At 66.0% G+C, this 18,573-nt stretch overlaps 1 protein-coding gene across 1 annotated transcript in view; it reads left to right on the top strand.

The window, feature by feature from the left end:
* Window positions 1-10,850, top strand: part of LOC144610861 (protein brambleberry-like) — a 34,659-nt gene extending 23,809 nt beyond the window's left edge. The window contains exon 13 of the mRNA XM_078429833.1: window positions 10,591-10,850. Within this exon, the coding sequence (XP_078285959.1) occupies window positions 10,591-10,714 (124 nt within the window). The 3' untranslated portion in view covers window positions 10,715-10,850. The remainder of the gene's footprint in view (window positions 1-10,590) is intronic.
* Window positions 10,851-18,573: the final 7,723 nt, after the last annotated feature.

Here is an 18,573-nt window from a genome sequence, read left to right as displayed (position 1 = left end):
TTTTTCCTCATCTCTGTTCTAAATGGCCCACTCCTTATTCTTAAACTGTGGCCCCTGGTTCTGGACTCCCCCAGCATTGGGAACATGTTTCCTGCCTCTAACGTGTCCAATCCCTTAATAATCTTATATGTTTCAATAAGATCCCCTCTCATCCTTCTAAATTCCAGTGTATACAAGCCCAGTCGCTCCAGTCTTTCAACGTACGACAGTCCCGCCATCCCAGGAATTAACCTGGTGAACCTACGCTGCACTCCCTCAATAGCAAGAATGTCCTTCCTCAAATTTGGAGACCAAAACTGCACATAGTACTCCAGGTGCGGTCTCACTAGGGCCCTGTACAACTGCAGAAGGACCTCTTTGTTCCTATACTCAACTCCTCTTGTTATGAAGGCCAACATTCCATTGGCTTTCTTCACTGCCTGCTGTACCTGCATGCTTCCTTTCAGTGACTGATGCACTAGGACACCCAGATCTCATTGTACGTCCCCTTTTCCTAACTTGACACCATTCAGATAATAATCTGCCTTCCTATTCTTACCACCAAAGTGGATAACCTCACACTTATGCACATTAAACTGCATCTGCCATGCATCCGCCCACTCACACAACCTGTCCAAGTCACCCTGCAACCTCATGGACCGTTACTGTTTGTCATGATTTGGATGAGAACATCATCGTAAGATTAGCAAGTTTGCTGATGATACAAAAGTGGGTGGTTTTGCAGATAGTGAAGATTGTTGGGAAAAATTGCAGCAGGATCTTAATCGATTGGTCAGGTGGGCTGAGGAATGGTTGATGGAATTTAATACAGAGAAGTGTGAGGTGTTACATTTTGGGAAGTCTATCATGGGCAGGACCTACATAGTGAATGGTTGGGCTCTGGGGAGTGTTGTAGAGCAGAGGGATCTAGGAGTGCAGGTGCATGGTTCCTTGAAGGTGGAGTCGCAGGTGGATAAGATGGTCAAAAAGGCAGTTGGCACATTGGCCTTCATCAGTCAGAGTATTGGGTAAAGAAGTTGGGAGGTCATGTTGCAGTTGTATAAGACGTTGGTGAGGCTGCATTTAAAATGTTGTGTTCTGTTCTGGGCACCGTGTTTTAGGAAAGAAGTTGTCAAGTTGGAAAGGTTACAGAAGATTTATGAGGATGTTGCCAGGACTAGAGGGTGTGATCTACAGGGAGAGGTTGAGTAGGCTGGGTCTCTATCCCTGGAGCACAGGAGGATAGGGGGTAATCTTATAGAGGTGTATAGAATCATGAGAGGAATGGATCGTGTAGATGCACAGAGTCAAGGTGAAGGGGGAAAGATTTGGGGGGTAACTTTTTCACACAAAGGGCGGTGTGGGGGAGCGGGCGGTGTGGGGGAGCGGGCGGTGTGGGGGAGCGGGCGGTGTGGGGGAGCGGGCGGTGTGGGGGAGCGGGCGGTGTGGGGGAGCGGGCGGTGTGGGGGAGCGGGCGGTGTGGGGGAGCGGGCGGTGTGGGGGAGCGGGCGGTGTGGGGGAGTGGGCGGTGGGGGTGTGGGGGAGTGGGCGGTGGGGGTGTGGGGGAGCGGGCGGTGTGGGGGAGCGGGCGGTGTGGGGGAGCGGGCGGTGGGGGTGTGGGGGAGCGGGCGGTGGGGGTGTGGGGGAGCGGGCGGTGGGGGTGTGGGGGAGCGGGCGGTGGGGGTGTGGGGGAGCGGGCGGTGGGGGTGTGGGGGAGCGGGCGGTGGGGGTGTGGGGGAGCGGGCGGTGGGGGTGTGGGGGAGCGGGCGGTGTGGGGGAGCGGGCGGTGTGGGGGAGCGGGCGGTGTGGGGGAGCGGGCGGTGTGGGGGAGCGGGCGGTGTGGGGGAGCGGGCGGTGTGGGGGAGCGGGCGGTGTGGGGGAGCGGGCGGTGTGGGGGAGCGGGCGGTGTGGGGGAGCGGGCGGTGTGGGGGAGCGGGCGGTGTGGGGGAGCGGGCGGTGTGGGGGAGCGGGCGGTGTGGGGGAGCGGGCGGTGTGGGGGAGCGGGCGGTGTGGGGGAGCGGGCGGTGTGGGGGAGCGGGCGGTGTGGGGGAGCGGGCGGTGTGGGGGAGCGGGCGGTGTGGGGGAGCGGGCGGTGTGGGGGAGCGGGCGGTGTGGGGGAGCGGGCGGTGTGGGGGAGCGGGCGGTGTGGGGGAGCGGGCGGTGTGGGGGAGCGGGCGGTGTGGGGGAGCGGGCGGTGTGGGGGAGCGGGCGGTGTGGGGGAGCGGGCGGTGTGGGGGAGCGGGCGGTGTGGGGGGAGCGGGCGGTGGGGGTGCGGGGGGAGCGGGCGGTGGGGGTGCGGGGGGAGCGGGCGGTGGGGGTGCGGGGGGAGCGGGCGGTGGGGGTGCGGGGGGAGCGGGCGGTGGGGGTGCGGGGGGAGCGGGCGGTGGGGGTGCGGGGGGAGCGGGCGGTGGGGGTGCGGGGGGGCGGGCGGTGGGGGTGCGGGGGGGCGGGCGGTGGGGGAGCGGGGGGGCGGGCGGTGGGGGAGCGGGGGGGCGGGGGTGTGGGGGAGCGGGCGGTGTGTGGGGGAGCGGGCGGTGTGTGGGGGAGCGGGCGGTGTGTGGGGGAGCGGGCGGTGTGTGGGGGAGCGGGCGGTGTGTGTGGGGGCGGGCGGTGTGTGTGGGGGCGGGCGGTGTGGGGGAGCGGGCGGTGTGGGGGAGCGGGCGGTGTGGGGGAGCGGGCGGTGGGGGTGCGGGGGAGCGGGCGGTGGGGGTGCGGGGGTGCGGGGGAGTGGGGGTGCGGGGGAGCGGGGGAGTGGGGGTGCGGGGGAGTGGGCGGTGGGGGTGCGGGGGAGTGGGCGGTGGGGGTGCGGGGGAGTGGGCGGTGGGGGTGTGGGGGAGTGGGCGGTGGGGGAGTGGGCGGTGGGGGAGCGGGCGGTGGGGGTGTGGGGGAGCGGGCGGTGGGGGAGCGGGCGGTGGGGGTGTGGGGGAGCGGGCGGTGGGGGTGTGGGGGAGCGGGCGGTGGGGGAGCGGGCGTGTGGGGGAGCGGGCGGTGTGGGGGAGCGGGCGGTGTGGGGGAGCGGGCGGTGTGGGGGAGCGGGCGGTGTGGGGGAGCGGGCGGTGTGGGGGAGCGGGCGGTGGGGGTGTGGGGGAGCGGGCGGTGGGGGTGTGGGGGAGCGGGCGGTGGGGGTGTGGGGGAGCGGGCGGTGGGGGTGTGGGGGAGCGGGCGGTGGGGGTGTGGGGGAGCGGGCGGTGGGGGTGTGGGGGAGCGGGCGGTGGGGGTGTGGGGGAGCGGGCGGTGGGGGTGTGGGGGAGCGGGCGGTGGGGGTGTGGGGAGCGGGCGGTGGGGGTGTGGGGGAGCGGGCGGTGGGGGTGTGGGGGAGTGGGCGGTGGGGGAGTGGGGGTGTGGGGGTGTGGGGGAGTGGGCGGTGGGGGAGTGGGCGGTGTGGGGGAGTGGGTGGTGTGGGGGGGAGTGGGCGGTGTGGGGGTGAGCGGTGTGTGGGGGTGAGCGGTGTGTGGGGGTGAGCGGGCGGTGTGTGGGGGTGAGCGGGCGGTGTGTGGGGGTGAGCGGGCGGTGTGTGGGGGTGGGCGGTGTGTGGGGGTGGGCGGTGTGGGGGTGGGCGGTGTGGGGGTGGGCGGTGTGGGTGTGGGCGGTGTGGGCGGTGTGTGGGGGTGGGCGGTGTGTGGGGGAGTGGGCGGTTTGTGGGGGTGTGGGGGAGTGGGCGGTGTGTGGGGGAGTGGGCGGTGTGGGGGTGTGGGGGTGTGTGGGAGTGGGCGGTGTGTGGGGGAGTGGGCGGTGTGTGGGGGTGTGGGGGAGTGGGCGGTGTGTGGGGGAGTGGGCGGTGTGTGGGGGAGTGGGCCGTGTGTGGGGGTGTGTGGGAGTGGGGGTGTGTGGGAGTGGGCGGTGTGTGGGGGAGTGGGCGGTGTGTGGGGGAGTGGGCGGTGTGTGGGGGTGTGGGGGAGTGGGCGGTGTGTGGGGGTGTGGGGGAGTGGGTGGTGTGTGGGGGTGTGGGGGAGTGGGCGGTGTGTGGGGGTGTGTGGGGGTGTGGGGGAGTGGGCGGTGTGTGGGGGAGTGGGCGGTGTGTGGGGGTGTGGGGGTGTGGGGGAGTGGGCGGTGTGTGGGGGTGTGGGGGAGTGGGCGGTGTGTGGGGGTGTGTGGGAGTGGGCGGTGTGGGGGTGTGGGGGTGTGGGGGAGCGGGCGGTGTGGGGGAGCGGGCGGTGTGGGGGAGCGGGCGGTGTGGGGGAGCGGGCGGTGTGGGGGAGCGGGCGGTGGGGGGGAGCGGGCGGTGGGGGTGTGGGGGAGCGGGCGGTGGGGGTGTGGGGGAGCGGGCGGTGGGGGTGTGGGGGAGCGGGCGGTGGGGGTGTGGGGGTGGGGGTGTGGGGGAGCGGGGGTGTGGGGGAGTGGGCGGTGGGGGTGTGGGGGAGTGGGCGGTGGGGGAGTGGGCGGTGGGGGAGCGGGCGGTGTGGGGGTGGGGGTGTGGGGGAGCGGGCGGTGGGGGTGTGGGGGAGCGGGCGGTGGGGGTGTGGGGGAGCGGGCGGTGGGGGTGTGGGGGAGCGGGGGTGTGGGGGTGTGGGGGTGTGGGGGAGTGGGCGGTGGGGGTGTGGGGGGAGTGGGTGGTGTGGGGGGGAGCGGGCGGTGTGTGGGGGTGAGCGGGCGGTGTGTGGGGGTGAGCGGGCGGTGTGGGGGAGCGGGCGGTGTGGGGGAGCGGGCGGTGTGGGGGAGCGGGCGGTGTGGGGGAGCGGGCGGTGTGGGGGAGCGGGCGGTGGGGGTGTGGGGGAGCGGGCGGTGGGGGTGTGGGGGAGCGGGCGGTGGGGGTGTGGGGGAGCGGGCGGTGGGGGTGTGGGGGAGCGGGCGGTGGGGGTGTGGGGGAGCGGGCGGTGGGGGTGTGGGGGAGCGGGGGTGTGGGGGAGTGGGCGGTGGGGGTGTGGGGGAGTGGGCGGTGGGGGAGCGGGCGGTGGGGGTGTGGGGGAGCGGGCGGTGGGGGTGTGGGGGAGCGGGCGGTGGGGGTGTGGGGGAGCGGGCGGTGGGGGTGTGGGGGAGCGGGCGGTGGGGGTGTGGGGGAGCGGGGGTGTGGGGGTGTGGGGGAGTGGGGGTGTGGGGGTGTGGGGGTGTGGGGGAGTGGGCGGTGGGCGGTGGGGGTGTGGGGGGAGTGGGCGGTGTGGGGGAGTGGGTGGTGTGGGGGGGAGTGGGCGGTGTGTGGGGGTGAGCGGGCGGTGTGTGGGGGTGAGCGGGCGGTGTGGGGGTGAGCGGGCGGTGTGGGGGTGGGCGGTGTGTGGGGGTGGGCGGTGTGTGGGGGTGAGCGGGCGGTGTGTGGGGGTGGGCGGTGTGGGGGTGGGCGGTGTGTGGGCGGTGTGTGGGGGAGTGGGCGGTGTGTGGGGGAGTGGGCGGTGTGTGGGGGAGTGGGCGGTGTGTGGGGGTGTGGGGGAGTGGGTGGTGTGTGGGGGAGTGGGCGGTGTGTGGGGGTGTGTGGGGGTGTGTGGGGGTGTGGGGGAGTGGGCGGTGTGTGGGGGAGTGGGCGGTGTGTGGGGGTGTGGGGGTGTGGGGGAGTGGGCGGTGTGTGGGGGTGTGGGGGAGTGGGCGGTGTGTGGGGGTGTGTGGGAGTGGGCGGTGTGGGGGAGCGGGCTGTGTGGGGGAGCGGGCGGTGTGGGGGAGCGGGCGGTGTGGGGGAGCGGGCGGTGTGCGGGAGCGGGCGGTGTGGGGGAGCGGGCGGTGTGGGGGAGCGGGCGGTGGGGGTGTGGGGGAGCGGGCGGTGGGGGTGTGGGGGAGCGGGCGGTGGGGGTGTGGGGGAGCGGGCGGTGGGGGTGTGGGGGAGCGGGCGGTGGGGGTGTGGGGGAGTGGGCGGTGGGGGAGCGGGCGGTGGGGGTGTGGGGGAGCGGGCGGTGGGGGTGTGGGGGAGCGGGCGGTGGGGGTGTGGGGGAGCGGGCGGTGGGGGTGTGGGGGAGCGGGCGGTGGGGGAGTGGGGGTGTGGGGGTGTGGGGGAGTGGGCGGTGGGGGTGTGGGGGGAGTGGGCGGTGTGGGGGAGTGGGTGGTGTGGGGGGGAGTGGGCGGTGTGTGGGGTTGAGCGGGCGGTGTGTGGGGGTGAGCGGGCGGTGTGGGGGTGAGCGGGCGGTGTGGGGGTGGGCGGTGTGTGGGGGTGGGCGGTGTGTGGGGGTGAGCGGGCGGTGTGTTGGGGTGGGCGGTGTTGGGGTGGGCGGTGTGGGGGTGGGCGGTGTGTGGGCGGTGTGTGGGGGAGTGGGCGGTTTGTGGGGGTGTGGGGGAGTGGGCGGTGTGTGGGGGAGTGGGCGGTGTGTGGGAGTGGGCGGTGTGTGGGAGTGGGCGGTGTGTGGGAGTGGGCGGTGTGTGGGGGAGTGGGCGGTGTGTGGGGGTGTGGGGGAGTGGGCGGTGTGTGGGGGAGTGGGCGGTGTGTGGGGGTGTGTGGGAGTGGGCGGTGTGTGGGGGTGTGGGGGAGTGGGGGAGTGGGCGGTGTGGGGGTGTGTGGGAGTGGGGGGTGTGTGGGAGTGGGCGGTGTGTGGGCGGTGTGGGGGAGTGGGCGGTGTGGGGGTGTGTGGGGGGGTGTGTGGGGGTGTGTGGGAGTGGGCGGTGTGGGGGTGTGTGGGGGTGTGTGGGAGTGGGCGGTGTGTGGGAGTGGGCGGTGTGTGGGAGTGGGCGGTGTGGGGGTGTGTGGGAGTGGGCGGTGTGGGGGTGTGTGGGAGTGGGCGGTGTGGGAGTGGGCGGTGTGGGGGTGTGTGGGGGTGTGTGGGGGTGGGCGGTGTGGGGGTGTGTGGGAGTGGGCGGTGTGGGGGTGTGGGAGTGGGCGGTGTGTGGGAGTGGGCGGTGTGTGGGGGTGTGTGGGAGTGGGCGGTGTGGGGGTGTGTGGGGGTGTGGGGGTGTGGGGGTGTGTGGGGGTGTGGGGGTGTGTGGGGGTGTGTGGGAGTGGGCGGTGTGGGAGTGGGCGGTGTGGGGGTGTGTGGGGGTGTGTGGGAGTGGGCGGTGTGTGTGGGGAGTGGGCGGTGTGTGTGGGGAGTGGGCGGTGTGTGGGGGTGTGGGGGAGTGGGCGGTGTGGGGGTGTGTGGGAGTGGGCGGTGTGTGTGGGGAGTGGGCGGTGTGTGTGGGGAGTGGGCGGTGTGTGGGGGTGTGGGGGAGTGGGGGGTGTGTGGGGAGTGGGCGGTGTGTGGGGGTGTGTGGGGGTGGGCGGTGTGTGGGGGTGGGCGGTGTGTGGGGGTGTGGGAGTGGGCGGTGTGTGGGGGGGAGTGGGCGGTGTGGGGGGGAGTGGGCGGTGTGGGGGGGAGTGGGCGGTGTGGGGGGGAGTGGGCGGTGTGGGGGGGAGTGGGCGGTGTGGGGGGGAGTGGGCGGTGTGGGGGGGAGTGGGCGGTGTGTGGGGGTGGGCGGTGTGTGGGCGGTGTGTGGGGGAGTGGGCGGTGTGGGGGGTGTGGGCGGTGTGTGGGGGTGGGCGGTGTGTGGGCGGTGTGGGGGGGTGTGGGGGGGAGTGGGCGGTGTGTGGGGGTGGGCGGTGTGTGGGCGGTGTGTGGGGGTGGGCGGTGTGTGGGCGGTGTGTGGGGGTGGGCGGTGTGTGGGCGGTGTGTGGGGGTGGGCGGTGTGTGGGCGGTGTGTGGGGGTGGGCGGTGTGTGGGCGGTGTGTGGGAGTGGGCGGTGTGGGGGAGTGGGCGGTGTGTGGGAGTGGGCGGTGTGCGGGAGTGGGCGGTGTGGGGGGGGAGTGGGCGGTGTGGGGGGGAGTGGGCGGTGTGTGGGCGGTGTGTGGGCGGTGTGGGGGGGAGTGGGCGGTGTGTGGGCGGTGTGTGGGCGGTGTGTGGGAGTGGGCGGGAGTGGGCGGTGTGGGGGGGAGTGGGCGGTGTGTGGGCGGTGTGTGGGAGTGGGCGGTGTGGGGGGGAGTGGGCGGTGTGGGGGGGAGTGGGCGGTGTGTGGGCGGTGTGTGGGAGTGGGCGGTGTGGGGGGGGAGTGGGCGGTGTGTGTGGGAGTGGGCGGTGTGTGGGGGAGTGGGCGGTGTGTGGGGGTGTGGGGGAGTGGGCGGTGTGTGGGGGAGTGGGCGGTGTGTGTGGGAGTGGGCGGTGTGTGGGGGGGGAGTGGGCGGTGTGGGGGGGAGTGGGCGGTGTGGGGGGGAGTGGGCGGTGTGGGGGGGAGTGGGCGGTGTGGGGGGGAGTGGGCGGTGTGTGGGCGGTGTGGGGGGGGAGTGGGCGGTGTGTGGGCGGTGTGGGGGGGAGTGGGCGGTGTGTGGGAGTGGGCGGGAGTGGGCGGTGTGGGGGGGAGTGGGCGGTGTGTGGGCGGTGTGTGGGAGTGGGCGGTGTGGGGGGGGAGTGGGCGGTGTGGGGGGGGAGTGGGCGGTGTGTGTGGGAGTGGGCGGTGTGTGGGGGAGTGGGCGGTGTGTGGGGGTGTGGGGGAGTGGGCGGTGTGTGGGGGAGTGGGCGGTGTGTGGGGGTGTGGGGGAGTGGGCGGTGTGTGGGGGAGTGGGCGGTGTGTGGGGGTGTGGGGGAGTGGGGGAGTGGGGGAGTGGGCGGTGTGTGGGGGTGTGGGGGAGTGGGCGGTGTGGGGGAGTGGGGGAGTGGGCGGTGTGTGGGGGAGTGGGCGGTGTGTGGGGGAGTGGGCGGTGTGTGGGGGTGTGGGGGAGTGGGCGGTGTGTGGGGGTGTGGGGGAGTGGGGGAGTGGGCGGGGTGTGGGGGTGTGGGGGAGTGGGCGGTGTGTGGGGGAGTGGGCGGTGTGTGGGGGAGTGGGCGGTGTGTGGGGGTGTGGGGGAGTGGGCGGTGTGTGGGGGTGTGGGGGTGTGGGGGAGTGGGCGGTGTGTGGGGGTGTGGGGGAGTGGGCGGTGTGTGGGGGAGTGTGGGAGTGGGCGGTGTGTGGGGGGTGTGGGAGTGGGCGGTGTGTGTGGGAGTGGGCGGTGTGTGGGGGAGTGGGCGGTGTGGGGGTGTGTGGGAGTGGGCGGTGTGTGGGGGTGTGGGGGAGTGGGCGGTGTGGGGGTGTGTGGGGGTGTGTGGGAGTGGGCGGTGTGGGGGTGTGTGGGGGTGTGGGGGAGTGGGCGGTGTGGGGGTGTGTGGGGGTGTGTGGGAGTGGGCGGTGTGGGGGTGTGTGGGGGTGTGTGGGGGTGTGGGGGAGTGGGCGGTGTGGGGGTGTGTGGGAGTGGGCGGTGTGTGGGGGTGTGGGGGAGTGGGGGTGTGTGGGGGTGTGTGGGAGTGGGCGGTGTGGGGGTGTGTGGGAGTGGGCGGTGTGGGGGTGTGTGGGAGTGGGCGGTGTGTGGGGGTGTGTGGGAGTGGGCGGTGTGTGGGGGTGTGTGGGAGTGGGCGGTGTGGGAGTGGGCGGTGTGTGGGGGTGTGGGGGAGTGGGCGGTGTGGGGGAGTGGGCGGTGTGTGGGGGAGTGGGCGGTGTGTGGGGGTGTGGGGGAGTGGGCGGTGTGTGGGAGTGGGCGGTGTGTGGGGGAGTGGGCGGTGTGTGGGGGAGTGGGCGGTGTGTGGGAGTGGGCGGTGTGTGGGAGTGGGCGGTGTGGCGGTGGGCGGGAGTGGGCGGTGTGGGGAGGAGTGGGCGGTGTGGGGGGGAGTGGGCGGTGTGGGAGTGGGCGGTGTGGGTGTGGGGGTGGGCGGGAGTGGGCGGTGTGGGGGGGAGTGGGCGGTGTGTGGGCGGTGTGTGGGTGTGTGGGAGTGGGCGGTGTGTGGGCGGTGTGTGGGCGGTGTGTGGGGGTGTGTGGGGGTGTGTGGGAGTGGGCGGTGTGTGGGAGTGGGCGGTGTGTGGGAGTGGGCGGGGTGTGGGGGTGTGTGGGGGTGTGTGGGGGTGTGTGGGAGTGGGCGGTGTGTGGGAGTGGGCGGTGTGTGGGAGTGGGCGGGGTGTGGGGGAGTGGGCGGTGTGGGGGGGAGTGGGCGGTGTGGGGGGGAGTGGGCGGTGTGGGGGGGAGTGGGCGGTGTGGGGGGGAGTGGGCGGGGTGTGTGGGCGGTGTGGGGGGGAGTGGGCGGTGTGTGGGGGAGTGGGCGGTGTGGGGGAGTGGGCGGTGTGTGGGCGGTGTGTGGGCGGTGTGTGGGCGGTGTGGGGGGGAGTGGGCGGTGTGGGCGGGAGTGGGCGGTGTGTGGGGGAGTGGGCGGTGTGGGGGAGTGGGCGGTGTGTGGGAGTGGGCGGTGTGTGGGCGGTGTGTGGGAGTGGGCGGTGTGTGGGCGGTGTGTGGGCGGTGTGGGGGGGAGTGGGCGGTGTGTGGGCGGTGTGGGGGGGAGTGGGCGGTGTGGGGGGGAGTGGGCGGTGTGTGGGCGGTGTGTGGGCGGTGTGGGGGGGAGTGGGCGGTGTGTGGGCGGTGTGTGGGGGAGTGGGCGGTGTGTGGGGGAGTGGGCGGTGTGGGGGAGTGGGCGGTGTGTGGGAGGTGTGGGCGGGAGTGGGCGGTGTGGGGGGGAGTGGGCGGTGTGGGGGGGAGTGGGCGGTGTGTGGGGGTGTGTGGGGGTGGGCGGTGTGTGGGCGGTGTGTGGGAGTGGGCGGTGGGCGGGGGGTGGGCGGTGTGTGGGCGGTGTGTGGGGGTGTGTGGGGGTGTGTGGGGGAGTGGGCGGTGGGCGGTGTGTGGGGGAGTGGGCGGTGTGTGGGGGTGTGTGGGGGTGTGTGGGGGTGGGGGTGTGTGGGTGTGGGCGGTGTGTGGGAGTGGGCGTGTGTGAGAGTGGGCTGTGTAAGGGATTGGTTGCCCACTGAGCCGTTGCCTGTCCTGTCCTGCCCTGCCAGCTCCCTGTCCCGGAGGCTGGCCTGCCGCGGCATCACCAGGACTGGTCAGCGGTGCCGGAATAAAGCCGCCTGCGGCCACGACTTCTGCAGAGTCCACGGCTCGGAGCCGACTGCGTGCAGGTAAATGTCCACCCCCATCCCCGAGTCACCAGCTCCACCTCCAGCCGCTGAATCTCCATCTCGTGCTTGGAAGCTCTTGCCATGGGTGGAATAACAACTGTGTGCAGGGGCAGATTCACAAACCTCTGCATCCGAGGCCAGTAAAGCCCAAGCCATCAGATCACGTCGGACTACAGCGGCAGAACTGAGCTCGTCTGATGCCTGCACAGCTTGGAAATGGTGGACCAACCTTCCTGACATTGCTCCTGGGATGGTTGGCGAACGCTGATCATCAGCCCAAATGGCATGTCCATTTGAGGGACTGTTTTAATCACACTTTTGGCTGGTCAGATTTGACATATTGATTGTGTTCCTGGCCTCGTATCCCGAATGCTAAAAGGACACACATTGCTGGAGTATCTCAGCGTGTCAGGCAGCATCTCTGGAGAACATGGATGGGTGACGTTTAGGGGGTTGGGACCCTTCTTCAGACCCGACCCGAAACGTCACTTATCCCATGTTCTCCAGAGATGCTGACTTACTCCAGCACTCTGTGAAACGTCACCTATCCATGTTCTCCAGAGATGCTGCCTGACCCGCTGAGTTACTCCAGCACTCTGTGTCCTCTTTTGTGTAAACCAGCATCTGCAGTCCATTGTTTCTACGTCAAGAATGCTGTTTGTCCTTTAAATGCCTCGATGTTTGCGTTGTGAAGTCCTGTTTTCTCATTCATTGTAGGAACCAATTGATTAGTCTGTGAAACCCTGCTTGTTGGACCTGGCTCTGTGTAAGATAGATACTGCATGAGGGGATCTGTCATTTTATGGATTTTGTCTTTTTTAGAAACATCTCCACAACTGATCAATTTTGGTTCTGATGCATCTAGTTTCACACTCCTCTGTGCATTTGGCTGAGAATTAAAACTCTAGGTGTGCGTAGAGATTGCTTGGGCATTAAGTAACAGTTTCCTAGTTAGACACAAAATGCTGGAATAACTCAGCGGGTCAGGCAGCATCTCTGGGATAGAAGGAATGGGTGACGTTTCGGGTCGAGACTCTTCTTCAGACTGATCGAAACAGTCTCCTAGTTTCAGCTTGTGGTGAAACTGTCTCAGCCATGATTCTAATCATGCAATTTTTTAAAAGTATTTAATAAATTTTATATAGGTTTTCTTAAAAAAACAAACCTGTCTGGTGGATTTGGTGTTGTTCCTGCCCTCCACACTTTAACCCGGCTAACTGAAGAAACCATTGCCTCCTCGTTTCTACATCCCTGCTGATATCCCACCTTGGCGGGGTGTCAGTGTGTGGCACTGCTGACTGTCTTTCTGAAGAGGCAGCTGGGGTAACTCAGCATCTCTGGAGAGAAGGAACAGGTGACGTTTCGGGTCGAGACCCTTCTTCAGACTCGGAGTCGAGGGAAACGAGAGATATACAACAATTGAATGAAAGATATGCAAAAAAGTAACGATGATGAAAGAAACAGGTCACTGTTAGCAATGTGTTAGGTGAGAACAACACAATAAGACTCAACAAAACTACTCTGAAACTGGTACTACGGATGAGAGAGGGAGAATTTAGTTTAGAGATACAGTGCGGAAACAGGCCCTTTCGGCCCACACCGCACATTAACACCATCCTACACCCACCAGGGACAATTTTTACATTTACCAAGCCAATTAATTTACAAACCTGTACGTCTTTGGAGTGTGGGAGGAAACCGAAGATCTCGGAGTAAACCCACGCAGGTCACGGGGAGAACGTACAAACTCCGTACAGACAGCACCCGTAGTCGGGATGGAATCCGGGTCTCTGGCGCTGCATTCACTGTAAGGCAGCAACTCTACCGCTGCGCCACCGTGCCGACCGGAATGTAGGGGTTACTTGACGTTAGCATCTGCAGTTCCTTCCTGCACATTGTCTTTCTGAAGTTGATTTGCCTTGGAACCAATGTGTTAGTTGGCATGGAGGGCCATGATACGGCTTCTGGCAGCAAGCATTTTAGGAGCTACAGAGCAAGCTTCAAAGGTAGGAACATAGACCAATACAGCACAATGGGCAGCAGAAGTTCTGAGCCTTTACTCCTCTCTATAGCAGAGGGAAGCATCTCATAGAGTCACAGAGTCACACAGTGTGGAAACAGGCCCTTCATAGTCATAGAGTCACAGAGTGATACAGTGTGGAAACAGGCCCTTGATAGAGTCAGAGTGATACAGTGGAAACAGGCCCTTCGGCCCAACTGGCCCACACTGACCAACATGTCCCAGCTACCCTAGTCCCACTTGCCTGTGCTTGGCCCATACCCTCCAAACCTATCCTATCCATGTACCTGTCCAACTGTTTCTTAAATGATGGGATAGTCTCAGCCTCAACTACCTCCTCTGGCAGCTTGTTCCATACACCCACCACCCTCTGTGTGAAAAAGTTACCCCTTCGGATTCCTATTAAATCTTTTCCCCTTCACCTCGAACCTGTGTCCTCTGGTCCTCGATTCCCCAACTCTGTGTAAAATGCGTTCAGGGGGTAAGGACAATACTCAGACTGACAACGTTGGACACTGAGTTAAGGGATGGGGGGGGCAGGAAGGCATTTATGTCGTAGCTGAGACATGATCTTATTGAATGAGGGAACAAGCTCAGTCATTTGGGCAACTATTTTTGAAACTGGGCCATAGCAGGTAGAGCCACTGTCTCACAGCACCAGGAACCCAGGTATGATCCCAACTCTGTCTCTGTGTGGAGTTTGTACCTTCTCCCTGTGACTGCGTGCGTTCTCTCCGGGTGCTCTGGTTTCCTCCCACATCCCAAAGACGTACTGGTATGTTGGTTAATTGGCTGGGCAAATGTAAAAATTGTCCCTAGTGGGTGTAGGATAGTGTTAATGTGCGGGGATCACTGGTCGGCGCGGACCCGGTGGGCCGAAAGGGCCTGTCTCCACACTGTATCTCCAAACTAAACAAAAACAGAGTTCAGGCAGTGGTTTGATAGCAACAAACTTTTTAATATAATCAACTGCTGTACAAAATTAGTACCTCACTAAAAATCAACTTGCTAATTAAGCAGCAACCCTCTGTCCATGGAAGAGCAGTGAATGTTGTCCACTCAGCACCTCCATGGGTTCCAGCCTCTCATCTCATCTCCCCTAGCATAGACGGGTTGTGAACACCTCTGTATCTCAGTTAGGCAAGGTGGAGCACCTGATAGAGGGCAGAGGGGGCAAACTCCAGCGACCAGAGTGGGGTTGGTCACTGACTATCGCGCTCTCCCCCCCCCACCCACCCCCGAACTCACAGGGACAGGCTGGCCTGCACTGGACTGCACTAAGGCCATACTCTGTTCACCCTTGTCACTGCCTGCTGTGGTGTTGGACGTAGGGTTGCCAACTGTCCCGTATTAGCCGGGACATCCTGTATTTTGGGCTAAATTGGTTTGTCCCGTACAGGACCGCCCTTGTCCTGTATTAGGCCCGGACACTGCAGGCCTGGACACTGTAGGCCCGGAGGGCCGTTGTAGTCCTGGACAGTGTGGGTCCGGGTGCCACCTCAGAAGTTGCGTAGCAACCCGCCTCCCGGCCGCCATTAGTGGAGCGGGAGCACGTGGCCGCTGGCTGGGTGAGGTCACGTGGCGGTGACATCACCTTTGTCCCTTATTTGGGAGTGAGGAAGTTGGCAACCCCTAGTTGGATGTCCTATTAAACCCAGCTTGCCCACCACGGTGACTGGGGTGAGGGAGCAGCATGGGGGGGTGGGGGTGGGGTGATGGAGACGGAAGCAAAGACATGTTCTGACAGAGATATGGAGCAGTTCCCCCCCCCCCCCCCCCCCGCACACTCACACAGACTAGAGGCAGAGTTACTATGAAAGCCCTGAGGTGGAGCACAGAGGTGGCTGAGGTGAGGAGATTATGCAGGTGGTGAAGCTGGACTTGTGTTGCTTGCTCCCTGCGTCAGGCCCTGTTACTACATACATTTACACCGCTACCTACTCCCAAGCCAACGTCACGTCACTCCCGCCACCCACGCCGTACGTGAACAGACCACACGTGGGCCAAGCGTCACTTCCTTGCCGTGTCGTAGTTGGCTACAAACCACTCGCAGGTCTCCTTGACAGCTGAAACACACAGAAACACGTATCAGTGTGAGAGTTAGTCAGTGTGGAAATTGGCCCTTTGGCCCAACCCAGCACGTTTTGGACACACACACAGACGCGCGCGCGCACACACACACGACCGATACACGGATAGGAAAGGTTAAGAGGGATATATGGGCCAATGCAGGAACGTGGGACTAGAGTGAGTGAGGCATCTTGTGCCGGCATAGGAAAGCTGGGCCGAAGGGCATGTTTCTGTGTTGAGAGGTCCTTCTGCAGTTGTACAGGGCCCCAGTGAGACCGCACCTGGAGTACTGTGTGCAGTTTTGGTCTCCAAATTTGAGGAAGGACATTCTTGCTATTGAGGGCGTGCAGCGTAGGTTTACTAGGTTAATTCCGGAATGGCGGGACTGTCATATGTTGAAAGACTGGAGCGACTAGGCTTGTATACACTGGAATTTAGAAGGATGAGAGGAGATCTTATCAAAACGTATAAGATTATTAAGGGGTTGGACACGTTAGAGGCAGGAAACATGTTCCCCATGTTGGGGGAGTCCAGAACCAGGGTCCACAGTTTAAGAATAAGGGGTCGGCCATTTAGAACTGAGATGAGGAAAAGCTTTTTCACCCAGAGAGTTGTAAATCTGTGGAATTCTCTGCCTCAGAAGGCAGTTGAGGCCAATTCTCTGAATGCTTTCAAGAGAGAGCTAGATAGAGCTCTTAAAGATTGCGGAGTCAGGGGGTATGGGGAGAAGGCAGGAACGGGGTACTGATTGTGGATGATCGGCCATGATCACTGTGAATGGCGGTGCTGGCTCGAAGGGCTGAATAGCCTCCTCCTGCACCTATTGTCTATAAGACACAGCGCGGAAACAAACCCCCTTCAGCCCACCGAGTCCACGCCAACCAGTGATTCCCCCCCGCCCCCCCATACATTAACACTGTCCTACACACACGAGGGACAATTTACAATTTCACCAAGCCAATTAACCTACAGACCTGCACGTCTTTGGAGTGTGGGAGGAAACCGAGGCACCCGGAGAAAACCCACGCAGGTCACGGGGAGAACGTACAAACTCCGTACAGACAGCATCCGTGGTCGGGATCGAACCCGGGTCTCCGGCGCCGTGAGGCAGCAACTCTATGCTGCGCCACCGTGCGGGTCACTGGTGCCGAGGCCACTCTGCGACCCAGGGTCCTCGTCAGCACCGACTGAGGGCTGCACGAGGTGGTGTCACAGTGGGGAGGGGACACATCACCGGGTCCCAGCAGCTCATGGGGGGGGGGGGGAGGGGGTGCGGGAGGGAGGGAGGGGGGTGAGGAAGGGAGGAGGAGGGGGGTGGTGAGGGAGGGGGGGGGAGGGGGGGAGGAAGGGAGGGGGGGAGGAAGGGAGGGGGAGGAAGGGAGGGGGAGGGGGGGTGAGGAAGGGAGGGTGAGGGGGGTGAGGAAGGGAGGGGGAGAAGGAGGGAGGGGGGAGGAAGGGAGGTGAGGGAGGGGGGTAGTGGGGGGTGCGGTGGGGGTTGTGGGAGGGGGTAGTGGGGGGTGCGGTGGGGGGTGCGGAGGAGGGGCGGGTGATGGTGTAACTCACCCTGACTGAAGGGGGTGAACTGGAAGTCGGGCAGGTACTTCCTCAGCTTGCCGTTGTTGGCCGTCTTCTTGAACTGGCCGTCAGATTTACTCGTGTCGAACTGGACGCACGCAGTTAAAGGAAAAGTCACGCGGAGCGGGGCCAGGCCCTTCGGCCCACCGAGTCCATGCTGTTCAATGACCACCGGTCAACCAGGCACTAATCCCAATTCATCAACTCCCCCCCCCCCCACACAGACACGCACACACCCCCCCCCTCCCTCCCTCACGCACACACGATAACTAACTAACTAACGTCGTTGGGATGTGGGGGGAAATCCCGTGTTGTCACGGGGAGAACATGCAAACTCCACACAGACAGCAACCGAATTAGGAGGGTGACTGCCTCCAGGGTGGGCTCCAGTAGACCGAGCGGGCGGGACGTGAGAGAGGGAAGGTGAGGGAGGGAGGGAGGGGAGGGAGGGGGGGTGAGGGAGGGAGGGGGGGTGAGGGAGAGGGAGGGAGGGGGGGTGAGGGAGGGGAGGGAGGGGGGGTGAGGGAGGGAGGGGGGGTGAGGGAGGGAGGGGGGTGAGGGAGGGAGGGGGGGTGAGGGAGGGAGGGGGGGTGAGGGAGGGAGGGGGGTGAGGGAGGGAGGGGGGTGAGGGAGGGAGGGGGGTGAGGGAGGGAGGGAGGGGGGTGAGGGAGAGAGGGAGGGGGGTGAGGGAGGGAGGGAGGGAGGGAGGGGGGTGAGGGAGGGAGGGAGGGGGGGTGAGGGAGGGAGGGGGGGTGAGGGAGGGAGGGGGGGTGAGGGAGGGAGGGGGGGTGAGGGAGGGAGGGGGGGTGAGGGAGGGAGGGAGGGGGGGTGAGGGAGGGAGGGAGGGGGGGTGAGGGAGGGAGGGGGGGTGAGGGAGGGAGGGGGGGTGAGGGAGGGAGGGGGGGTGAGGGAGGGAGGGGGGGTGGGGGGGAGGGAGGGGGGGTGGGGGGGGGAGGGAGGGGGGGTGGGGGGGGGAGGGAGGGGGGGTGGGGGGGTGAGGGAGGAGGGTGAGGGAGGGAGGGGGAGGGTGAGGGAGGGAGGGGGAGGGTGAGGGAGGGAGGGGAGGGGGAGGGGTGAGGGAGGGGGGGAGGGTGAGGGAGGGAGGGGAGGGTGAGGGAGGGAGGGGGAGGGTGAGGGAGGGAGGGGGAGGGTGAGGGAGGGAGGGGGGGTGAGGGAGGAGGGGGGGGTGAGGGAGGGAGGGGGGGTGAGGGAGGGAGGGGGGGTGAGGGAGGGAGGGAGGGAGGGGGGGTGAGGGAGGGAGGGAGGGGGGGTGAGGGAGGGAGGGAGGGGGGGTGAGGGAGGGAGGGGGAGGGTGAGGGAGGGAGGGGGAGGGTGAGGGGGGAGGGGGAGGGTGAGGGGGGAGGGTGAGGGAGGGAGGGGGGGTGAGGGAGGGAGGGGGGGTGAGGGAGGGGGGGGTGAGGGAGGGAGGGGGGTGAGGGAGGGAGGGGGGGTGAGGGAGGGAGGGGGGGTGAGGGAGGGAGGGGGGGTGAGGGAGGGAGGAGGGGGTGAGGGAGGAGGGGGGGGTGAGGGAGGGAGGGGGGGTGAGGGAGGGGAGGGGGGGTGAGGGGGAGAGGGAGGGGGGGTGAGCGCCCGAATGTGTAAGTATGCAAAGATAATCTCACCGTCCTGCCACACATGGGACAAATAAAGCACCGTCGGTCCAGGCCAGGCCGCCCCTTGCAACGCCGTCTGTACACCAGGCCTTCGTGGTCAGATGGAGATCCCTGCACGTACAACCACTGGGACTGGAAAATGGCCCCAAACTGCCCACTCTGTATACTGTCTCAGTGTACCACTGCTGTGCACTTGTACTGGATGTGAGATGCTTATCTAATGCAGGTGCCCCTCAGCCTACCATGGGGTTCCGTTCCGAGAAACCCGTCGCAAAGCGGAAATATCGTACGTCGAAATGCATTTAATACACGCGATCACGTGTCCGGAAGCGAGCGGCGGGTCGCTACAGGTCGCTGCCGTTTGCACCATCGCAAAGGTCGTACCATCGCAAGTGGAAGCATCGTAAGCTGTGGGAGCATCTTGTATGTATCTAAGTATCTAAGCCAAAACATTATGACCTGATCATCCAAAACATTATGCCCAGCTGCCTAATATGCTGTTGGTCCTCCGTGTGCAGCCCCATACGCAGCAGGGTGTCGATGCACTGTGTATTGTGACACATTCCTCCCGTGACCACCATTAAC

The sequence above is a fragment of the Rhinoraja longicauda genome, chromosome 2 (assembly GCF_053455715.1).
Source record: "Rhinoraja longicauda isolate Sanriku21f chromosome 2, sRhiLon1.1, whole genome shotgun sequence".
NCBI classification, from domain to species: domain Eukaryota; kingdom Metazoa; phylum Chordata; class Chondrichthyes; order Rajiformes; family Arhynchobatidae; genus Rhinoraja; species Rhinoraja longicauda.
The sequence above is the reverse complement of the archived record's forward strand: the minus strand, read 5'-3'. Positions and strand labels throughout refer to the sequence as shown.